This window comes from Zophobas morio, unplaced genomic scaffold (genome assembly GCF_036711695.1).
Source record: "Zophobas morio isolate AGI-343-1 ecotype UQ-CSIRO unplaced genomic scaffold, CSIRO_AGI_Zmor_V1 ptg000144l, whole genome shotgun sequence".
Taxonomy (NCBI): Eukaryota; Metazoa; Arthropoda; class Insecta; order Coleoptera; family Tenebrionidae; genus Zophobas; species Zophobas morio.
In genome coordinates, this window is record NW_026972248.1 from 453,698 (window position 1) to 464,875 (window position 11,178).

Genomic DNA, 11,178 nt, shown 5'->3' on the forward strand with positions numbered 1-11,178 from the left:
AAGAGTAAACTAATATTGAAGAAAATATATATTAATAGACACTATAAACAAAAAAAAATCTGCGCGCAATATAAATAAGGTAAAAGTTACTAACCATCTAATTTGTAAAAAATTGGCTAATAATAAAACTGATTGGTTGTAACCAAAATAAGATTTTTTTTTGAAGAAAAATTGCTAAAAAAAAAGCATCTCCTTGTTTACACATCGTTAGATTTCCCACAACGCCGAAAGTGGACACTTTGAGAAGGCAAGAAAAAAATCATATATAAAGTTATCTTAGTTCTGACAATATCAAGACTAATTTGTGGAAAAGATTCTACGTCCATCAAATACAAGTACTTAAAGAATTTATAAATATACTATTTGCTTATATTGTTTAACTTAATTAAAAAAATTTACTTTATGGTTTTGTAAGCATTCCATAATAAACCAAAATGCTTAAAAAGCCGTTTATTTTAACCTACAATTGTTGATAGTGTCTTTCTTTTGGGCTTGCATCTTGTATATTGCATTAAACAAGAGTACACTAGCCACTCCTGAGGCAAGCTATAAAATTTTTAATGAAGGCCTCCCCAAATTTAATTATACTTTCGTTTTTAAAAAAGGTGAGATTAATTCAGAATATAGCTTAAACTCTTGGTATTTCGAAATATTCAACATACAGGAACTTTAAATGCAACTTTTCCAAGGAGTTATGAGTATAGCTACATAGGCTTAGAAATGTGGAACTCCAGAGGAATCTCTCTTGAAAGAGGAATTCAAGCCATGCTGGGAGATAGTTACGCCTTTTACGAGTCCCCCTTGTTTACAAAGTTAAAGTATATCTGTACCGGTAAACTTTTACATTAAATAGTTATATTTCATATAACATTTTATTCCTTCTTCCTTTTAAGGCACCGTAAATGAAATAAAGAGGGTTATAAATCCAACTTATGGGCACTGGAGTGTAGACAGTATTTTTAAATTTTATGCTCAGCTTGAAGCCGAGATTAAAGATTATTCAATCATTAACGTGCAAAAAGAGTGTGTTGATTATTGTTACCGCGTCTTGGACAAAACACGACCGGACGGTTTAGTTAATCAAAATTTTCAGATGTGCGCCGTGTCTTTCGCGAAATACAAAATTGATAGATTGGTTGAACTATATTTAAAGCAATTTTATTCTCGTGAGAAGTTTTTATCATTTGTAATGGGTTTTGGAGACTATATTGAACCTAATGGTACTATATACGTTACACTCAACGACGGCATTGCAGTATATATTTATGGCCCAAATGCTATAACACTTTCCCCAGAGGTCCTAATCATATATCTAGAAATATTATAAACTTATATATTTTTATTGTAAGGCCTTACAAAGAGGCGTTGATTTGAATGTTTTAAAGGGGTACGGTAATTTTCTTAGAAAGTACGGTGCCTCTGTTAAACTACATGTTCCAGAAATAATACCCTTCATATCCTATTTTTCATGCGAGGATGGAGACAATAGCGAATTTATAATTCCAGGTAGGAAAGTAACCTACTAAGAATTGCTTAGAGTTTGAATTTTATAATTTTGTGAGGTTATATACACCCTGAACACATTATTAAATACGAAGTAAGGAAAAAAACAGAAGATATCAAGGTGTCTAACTATGGTCTTCTGGAGTACAGCTTTGTCAAATATACGACTGATATTTTTAATTCTTCCTTCATACTTGTCTTTTCTGGTATTTTAATTTAAAGCCAGTTTGTAATTTACTCAGAATTATAAAATTATAAAGGGCTTGGTGACGAAACCAATAGGACTTATACACTAACGGCGCAAAAACCCAATGATTTTTATAGGCTCTATCCTGCCGAACAAGGTATTTATAAAGATAAAAATTTAGATCCTTAAAAATCAATAAGCTTTTCAACTTTAGACCTATAACTAAAGCCTTTTAGAAATTCTAAGAAATGTCAAGTGTTTAGTAGCCAAGCACTACTATTTAACTGTTGATATTAATGTATATAATTTTCGTGGAGGCTTCAGAGGCTGTTCCCCGGAATTTAGCAACTTTTTTCCGCCTAAATCAATAGTGGACGACCAAACTCTTCCAGTTGTAGCTCTCATCTACCCATTTTACAAAAACTTAGAAGCTAACCGGTAGAGTCTTGTAAAATTTAATTTTGTCAAAAAAAATTGCAACATGTTAGGATTCTTTTTTTATATATATAATCTTATAGTAGTTCAATTTTTCAGTTACCACTTTTTACTTTTTTTTTCTAATTATATATTTCAATGCTCGTCACTAAGGAAAAGATATGACTATTATATGAACCTATTTAAAAAACTCACACGAGATCAGCCCAAATTGATTTGTAGTTACCCTTAAACTTTTATTAAACCGGTATATACTTTGTAACTATAATCTAATTTTCAGTCGAGTCCCACAACTTTAGCAAACTTAAGTCTTATAACTTTATCACTTCTGACGATGGAAGTTTCTACTCCAAAGTTATAACATTAGAAGATATAAGAAACCATGAAGAGCTTTTTACTAACAATTTTTCGACATCTATTTCACGGATACCACTTAATTCGAAAAGAAATCTTGACGGGTGAGTTATAAGAGTCTTCTAAACTGCATTAAAATCTTTTTTAAAAAATTTTGCATAGGGGGGGTTGGGCCTTGCTTATGTCGCTTCAGTTGGTTACTGTTTTAAGTGATTACTGCACTCGCAAAGGTGCGCATGTCACAGAAGTGTGTTTTCTCGGTATAGTTATTTTTTATTAAAGGTCTATTAACTGCCCAGAAAGATGGCTCCGGAAGCTTAAGAATTTCCGCACTCTCCATTACGTTGAGTTCTGCTATAGCTACACTCATCCCCTTTTCTCTTTTACAGTTTGCGCTGTCAAAGTTCACTTCATTTACGCTTACACCGTGCTATTTCGAGGAGAAGCCACCTGATCTTTTATCTTCCCTACGTACGGCGAAAATTTTTTGCGTTTAGCTATTGCATCAGCAGCTTAGCCTATATTGTTTATACAAATTGCTAGAAATATTTTTAACTATTAATTTGTTAAAAAGTTCGTTAATAAGTTTATTAAAATAGTTAAAGTTTTTAAAAAAAGTTATGTTAGTAAAAATTTGTTAGCAGAAAGGTTGACTTTTTTTCCACCGGAAACGAATAACGGGCTTTTGAGTTTTAAAAAGAAAGTATAAAGTTAGTTTATAGCAATTAATAAGTTTGGTTCTCTTTAGAGCTATTTATGTTAATATTATTCTAGGAATCCTGGATTTATACTTACCTTTATTATAAATATTTATTGTTCCAGATTCCATTTAAATTTATTTTATTTTATATACATGACGCCTTTAAAAAACCTATTATTATTTTTTTTATTTGTAAATTAGAAGCGTAAGTTTTACATAAATGGTTTTCAAGCGTTTCTTACGGTTCCACTAGATTGAGTGTTTTGACTTTTAAGTAAACTGAAAAATTATCTTGTTTATCTCGTATTTATATTTAGACATTACTGTCGACTGTCTACCGCAGGGGCCGCTTTCCATGGGTAGACAGATTCAGCTGCATCCAATAATTATTCCTTGCATGGCCTGTTTGTCACCTTTGTACTATCTCTGTGTGAGTGTTCTTGCCGAAAAAGAAACCTACATTCATTTCAAAACTGCTTCGGCTGTGGCCGTTTCAATAATGATCGACATCATTAGCAATTTGGTAAGCCCGGAAAATTGTAGGAGCAAACTCAAGTGCCTCAATTTACATTATTGTTAAGGAAAGTGCAAGCATCAGCTCCACGCTGATTTCTTATTTTTCGGGTCTGCTATGTCTTGCTGGCTGTGTGCTACTCATATTAAAAACAAAAGTAATTCTTATATTTTTAGTAATATATTTTTATTGTAAGGCTAAAAGCAAATAATCTCTAAAGTTTCAGAAAAAGGAGGCTTTGTCTTTGACTTTACTTATAGTGGCCACATTTCTGTGGATTATTCTTGTAAAATACTCATTTACTACTTGGAGGTTTATTATTAAGTTTATCTGTTTCATATATGGTCATTTTATTGTATTTAAAGAATAAACATGTTTGCCCTATTATCAATGGAAGCTACTATGGCTCCCATTAGCGTTTTTGCCTTCTGTATACTTTTTAAAAAATTAAGTAATCCCTTTTTTTAGGTTTACTTAATGATCTCAAAGTTAACTTTAACCAATACTTATATTTTAGGCAAAAGCAATTTTTTATTTTTCGATGAAATTGGAAGCAAAGTTCTTCAAATTTTTGGCGAACACAAAGAAAAGGAATTCCTTCTGACTGATGAGGTCACGGCTTCAAACTCGGAAACTGAAGTAACGGGGCCCTCAATTGCGTTAAATTCAGAAGATGCTGTAATTCAAACGACCAATAGTAACCGCCCCTCCCCACAAAATTCAAGTGTTTTTCACATCTCTACAACTTCCTTAAGGTTGAGTTTGTTCAGCGGTTCTTCCAGCTTCTGGCTGTTGATCAGTAGAGTACTGGCTAACTTGGAAGCGATATTTTTTACACATATAGTGGCCAACTCTGGTGTTGGTCAAGTTCTTTTTCTTTCGTTATGCCTGCGGTTACTACTTGTGTTCATATCGAACTATCTTTACTTTTATGCACAGTATAAAAGTTTTTTTCGCTCCGAACTTGTTTCTCTCGCTTTGTTGTTCGCATCTGTAGTGATGATGACTTTCGTAAGTTGAGTGTTAATAAATGTGTGCCTCTAATTCAGCTGTGAGTCTGTTTATCAAGTAATTATAGTATATTATAATCGCAATACCCATTGAAATTTTTTTTTATTTCGAAGTAGGGCTATTTTTATGTTTACCCCACCTTAGTGGTATTATCATGAAGCATTTTCTAGATTAAACCGTCTTCGTATATATATATTATATGTATTAATAAAAATTATACGGGGGTTGTCAATGGGTTTATATTACCCGACACTATTGTTAGTTTGCAGCATGTCAAGAGAGCTGTCAGCGATTTAGATTTTAAAACTGAATTGAAAGATAAGTTAAGCTTTAAGTGAGAACTACTATTATTACGTAATTTTAAATTATGATTCAAGTTATACAATGTTCGTGTAACAGAATATAAATTTCTAGTTTTTTACTGTCCTTTTATCGCTTTACATAATAGCATGTTTACCGTTTTCTTTACTTTTTGCAAATAAATATGACGAGTTAAATAGATCTCTTTCTATATTTAAAAGTCAAACTGTTTTGTTACGTCTGCTATTCTGCTATTAATGAAGAATAGGTCAGTTACCTTATTAGAATTGTTGATTAGTTCCGTTACTGGTTTTATAATCTTAACGATAAAACATGTAATAAGAAAATCTCAACCCTTCAATCTAATAAGAATCAAAATTATTGTCATATTTTAATCGGAAGAATTGTTACTTAAAACATAAACGTAAGGATGATTTATTTAAGTTTTCCTAAATCTTAGTTCCTTCCATATTTCGCTCATCTCACTTTGTTTAATTTTTTATTGCGTTTCTATCACCAACTTAGTACAAACGTAATTATACAAGCCTGGCTATTAGCCAAGGTAAAGTTTATATTTTTTCCTCAAAAAAAGCCTTGGAAACTATACTAGTAATAATGCATTTTAGTACTAAAGCGTGAAAACTTACTAATTATTGATTATTGCTAGGGAATACGTCTCACTTAACGAGAATTTTGTTTTGCATCCATATTAAGATTATTTATATTCTCTAAACAAAAAAAAAAATTAATAATTGTGGTATAGTATGTAACTATAATTTTTGGAAAAAATTATAACAAAAAAACCCGGGTTGCATAAATTTGTTATGAGACTAAGCTGTAACTAATGTATTACTATTTGAAGAACCTCCCTACGTGCTCCTTTAAGAAGAATACAGAAGTTACTTTTCACTTGGCAGCCTATAAACCTACTTGACTAAGTTTTTTTTCCTGCAGAAACAATCTTAATTGCATTTTTCTATATAGATTCCAAAGTAAGCCGTTTTATTACTAGTTTTAATTAGTGAAATGAATTAGCAAACGAGAGGGCTATCAATCTTCTCGGCCAGCTAATGATCTACTTATAAAGTAAAATCTTGTCCTTGTACAGAGACTTCAATTTTGTTATTTTTTTTTAAGTAAAGTGCTTTTGCTCTTTTCTAATTTCTGTTTAGTTTTCTAACTTCTATGTTTTGTTCAGTCCTTCTAGAACACTCTACTTTTAAGTTATATTCTTACTTTAAGTTCCTAATAGCATACTTGTTTGTTCGAGTTTGTCTGTCGTGGGGCTCTATACTATTTTTATAAGCGCTACGGTCTCAGAATTGTAATAATTAGGTTCCAGGTTTACTGACGCAGTAAAACAACCTGAATACCGCTCGATTGATATTTATATTTTCTTTTAACACTGTAACATATTCTAATAGAGACGAGTAATAGACAGATGTAAAAATTACAAGAAACTTAATAAAATTACTTAAATAATAAGCTATAAATAGCAAGATATCAAGTTAAAGTTAAAGTTATAAATATAAAGTACCAAAAAGAATATGTTATATACACAGATTGGCAAACCCAATCTAATTAAAAGCTCCTAACAGAATTCTATAGAAATTTTAAACCTACCTTCAATTAGGGCGTAGTAATAAATAATTGCCCTATGCATTATAGTCATTAAGATAAACAACGTTTATATGAACATCAACCATAATATTAACGATTATCTTTACGATTTACTGCATAACTAAAGTAATTTTTTTTTGTAAAGAATCTATGTGCAGCACACTGGCTGGTTATTGTAAATTTCTTACCTTTGCAGCTCGTTTTCTCTCGCAAGTGCTTCTTTTTTTCTTTCTGTCATGGCACAGTGGAGACCCACGGGGGATAAGACTGCTTAACCCGTCTTCCACCAGCAGCATGGGTGGTTGGGGGCGAGTGAGCGCCAGTGCACGCTCTTCATAGAGCTATCGTGACTGTCCCAAAGAACTGAAAAGCGGGAAAAATCGGGCAGGCCTCTGCCATTCTGTCTAGTGTGGTGGAAAACAAAAACCTCTACCGGGAGAGATCTCAGGTGCAAGAACCGAGGCCATCTGAAAAGCCGTATTTATGTGCTTGAATAATTATAACCTTATAGCAGTTACCAAAATGTGGAGGGTAAGTGATGGAACCAAAGTAATTGTTTTGCCCTCGATGGCTTCCATAATCACTTCTTTAACCCGTATACCTTCGTATGTATTTCAAAGGGCTAAGTTCTGGAAGGCTAATTTCGTAAAGCACGGGGGATGGTCTGAGGAAGGATCCACTAGCGTGGTTAAGTTTGAGTTAATTCGTATGTTATTTGTAGTGGTAATGTCAAGTACATTTGAGGTCTATTTTCTAGATATATGTGTTTATTCTGAAGGGCTGGAAACAAGGAAACCTCTTTTTCAGGGTAGTTGTGCAGTTCAAGTCCATTAGGATTTTCCACTTTTCTATTCCAAGAAGGGCCTTTGCAGTTCAAGACCCCGCAAAGAATTTACAAGTTACGGCAGTCCCGGGGACTTATATGTAGAAACCTTAACCACGTCCCCTTGATTAACCTTGATAGTCCCTGCTTCAATAAAATTTAACTTGCCAAGCAGTATAAGCAGTGAGCTTTCGACTTTTTAATAATAATGACTGCTCCCCCTCTTCTTTTGAGTAGGCCCTAGCCGGCCGGTAAAGCATGGGAAAATTTCTAAGATGTCCTGGTTTTAAAAGGGCCTTAACTATTAACTAATATCAATTTTCTGACTATTTAAGAAAGAGTTAAAATTCTTTACTTTTGCGCAAAAGACAGTCTGCGCTCTAAATAACGTGCGAACAATTTTAAGCTGGCGATGAGAGGTTATCATAAAGACTAAACGATCGTTAACATTCTTGCCGTTGCTGGGATGGGCTTTCGTAAATTTTTAAATTATGTTCGTAGTCTTTTGACTTTAGCTTCATGTTAGCGGCGGAAGCGTAGCCCTTTTCGTTAAATGGTTAAACTGTTTTCTGAGAGAGATTTTCTTTACTTAGATTATTCTTGGATGAGGTGCAATTAATTGTCTGGGAGTATGGCTCTGTCGTGCGATTTGTTGAGGGCAATGTTCGTGCACGTGGGAATGTCTTGGGCGATAAGGGAAACGTCGATAGTTAGCGGTGTGCTCGCCTGGACAGTTAGCGCATTTCGGAGAGAAATCTGGCTAACCTAATGATAAACCCTTAAGCCTTTATTACTAAGCGATTGTACAGGAACACGTTATGAATGTGAGGATCAGTTAAACACATGAATTCACCATACCGTGATTAATAATTGGCTTCGCAGCTCAACTACTAACACAACTCTTATTTTTTTCTATCGTAAAATATATATATTAAATATAAATTATATTATTCGTGAATCTGCTTATAATATACAACGGGTAAACTTAGTTGAAAGTATATTTCAATATCTTTTTAATAACTATAAATGAATAATAACTTCTATGTAACTTTTTAACTTATTAGTATTAATTAAACCATTTTTAACGTTTATAATGATATATACATATCTTTTTACTCCTGTATTTTCCGAAGAAAATGTATATGAAGTTAATATAAATTTTAAGTACATCTCAATTTCTGTTTAAACAGTGAATGCACATTAATACAAAAATGAGGGTTCAGTTTTGGGGTGATGGTAATAATTGATACTTAAAATATACCTTAAAAAATTAAAGGTATAATTAAGATACTTTTTTTATTTTATTATAATTATCGTTAATTTTTAGTAAATTTTCTTTTTTTATTTATAAAAAGTCATTCTTATCTTATAAGATTTGCTTAACAGCAATATTATAGAAAACTAAGAACTTTTATAATAAATATTTCTAAATTAGATCAAATATATAAATAACGCATGTCTTTTTTGCTTTTAATAAAGGTAAACAATTATTTACGCAATTAATTTTTTTTTAGTATATGATACTTCTCGTAGGAAAAAGGAGTATTTAGTATTTTTTTGTATTTACCGAAAATTTAAACTTAATAAAAACTTTTGTCACTAGTCTATATATTTTTTAATTTGTTAATTGATACTATTAGAACTTTTTGTGTGTGCATTATTATTTTGATTCACTTTTTTTTTGTAGTAATAAAAAAATATAAAAAATATTATTTTTATTTTTTTTTTTTTTCAAAAAATCAATTATAAAACTATTATTGTAATGTATAAATTTTTAATAATAATATAATTTTAAGAAAAGAGCCAATGAAAGATGAAAAAGAGCCGCAAACCCAATGGGAAGAAGGGAGGCTTTTTTTTGCATTCTCGTAACCAATGGGATTAAACTAGAAAATAACTTTGTTCCTAATTATAGTCAACATTATTACTAATAATAATTATAATATTATAGGTAATAATAAAAAGTATTAGTAAATAGAATTATTTATAGCAATTAAAATTATTTTAGTATGAATTAAAAATAATAAGGTAGACAAAAAAAGTAATAATAATAATAAAGTAAAATAGTTATAATAATAGATATTTAGTATGAAATAAAAGTATTATTATTGATAATCAAGTAAAAAAGTTATAATAAAATTAATATTTTAGAATAAAAATAAAAGTAATAATAATAATAAAGTAATTTAGTTATAAAATGAATATTTAGTACAAAAGTAAAGGAATTATTACATTTACATAAATTAATTAAAAAAATAAGAAGTAGAATAAATTATAGTAATAAACATTCTAGTATATGAAAATAATAATAATAATAATAGTAATAATAATAATAATAATAATAATAAAGCACCTGAAATAGTGAAGCTACATATGATAATAAGCCACTTGACAAACTCGTTTGGAATTATTAACAAAATCTTTTATAAAAATAACAAAAATAAAAAGTAAATACTTTGTTATAAATATAAACTGTTTAAAAAACAATATGTATTCTTTATTTTTGTAAATATTATAAAAAGTTTATATAATTATTTTATAAAAAAAAAGAAAGATTAAATATTATAGTATATAATTTTTTTCTGGATATAATATTAATCGTAGTAGAAGTTTAAATAAATATAATAATAAAAAAGTATCAAGTCTTTTATAGTATTATTAAAAAACTTTTATTGTTTTAATATAAATGTAATATAAGTAATAATAAAAAAATAAAAAAGTACAACTTTTTTTATTATTATAATTTTAATATAAAAAAAAGGTATAAAATAATAATATATAAAAATGAAACGCATTTAGTATTTCTTATTATTATAGAAAAACTTTTTTATTATATAAATATAATATTATATAATAAATAAATAATAAAGGAAATATTTTATTACAAGAAAAGTCAAGAAAAATAATATAAAAATGAAACGAATCAAATTTTTTTTATTACAACAAAAAACTTTTTCTTAAGTATATATATAATAAAACTTTTTAAATTAAATAATAATAAATTTTAAAAAAAAATTATATTATATAAATTTTTTTGTTATTAAAATATAAAATAACAAAATAAATAAGTTAAAAGAAAAATGAGTTATTATAATAATACACTAAAAATGTAACGCATAAAGTAAATACTTCCTGATAATAAAATTTATTATTAAAAAAGTAAAATAAAGTTAATAGAAATAATATAGAAATGATAAAAGTAAATATTTATAATAAAGTATGTAAATAATAATAGTAAATATTTTGCTTACTGACGCGGGAATGTATATAGTATTGGAATAACCAAATAGACAGAGAAGCTCTACCAATTTAACACTTTCACGTACAAGAAATTTTAAAAAGGCCCAAAGAATCAAAGGAACCTTCAAATTATAAATAATGTATAAATAAATAAACTTTTTATATCATAATAAACGAGTCGATATTTTATAATAATAAAAACAATTTTTATAGAAGAAAAAATATAAGTTTAGTGTAATTATTAATAATACTTTTCACTTTACAAATAATAAATAAATTTTTTTTTAAGAATTTAATAATAATATATAAAAATGTAAAAGTTATTAATATCAATAATTTTTTATTGATCGTTTCTAAATAAAAAATAGTGAATTGGAGAAAAAAATTATATAAATTGAGTATAATAAATAATAAAATATAATACTTTTTACTTTACAATCAATATATATGTAAAAATTTTATTATTCGATAAGGAAATAATAATAAACTAA

At 28.8% G+C, this 11,178-nt stretch overlaps 1 protein-coding gene and 1 long non-coding RNA gene across 2 annotated transcripts; one reads left to right on the forward strand and one right to left on the reverse strand.

Annotated features, from left to right (window-relative positions):
• The first annotated feature begins 2,521 nt into the window (after positions 1-2,521).
• Positions 2,522-7,552, forward strand: LOC135145340 (uncharacterized). Its single transcript, XM_064077447.1, has 9 exons — positions 2,522-2,583; positions 2,642-2,709; positions 2,762-2,950; positions 3,497-3,702; positions 3,761-3,850; positions 3,914-4,005; positions 4,059-4,144; positions 4,211-4,704; positions 7,382-7,552. The coding sequence occupies exons 2-9, from the start codon at positions 2,661-2,663 to the stop codon at positions 7,550-7,552; spliced, it is 1,377 nt and encodes a 458-aa protein (XP_063933517.1). The 5' UTR covers positions 2,522-2,583; positions 2,642-2,660.
• Positions 7,553-9,286: 1,734 nt separating this feature from the next.
• LOC135145329 (uncharacterized) lies at positions 9,287-10,798 on the reverse strand. The gene is made up of 3 exons (XR_010283416.1): positions 10,699-10,798; positions 9,801-9,867; positions 9,287-9,352 (listed from the first exon to the last, which is right to left on the reverse strand). It is a non-coding gene; the product is annotated as an uncharacterized LOC135145329 (long non-coding RNA).
• Positions 10,799-11,178: the final 380 nt, after the last annotated feature.

Bases quoted from the DNA above. Each gene is read 5' to 3' on its own strand.
- LOC135145340 (XM_064077447.1), top strand. From the start codon at position 2,661: ATGTCGCTTCAGTTGGTTACTGTTTTAAGTGATTACTGCACTCGCAAA. The intron at 3,703-3,760 runs GTAAGCCCGGAA...ATTATTGTTAAG, and splicing joins TCGACATCATTAGCAATTTG to GAAAGTGCAAGCATCAGCTC. The intron at 4,145-4,210 runs GTAATCCCTTTT...CTTATATTTTAG, and splicing joins TATACTTTTTAAAAAATTAA to GCAAAAGCAATTTTTTATTT.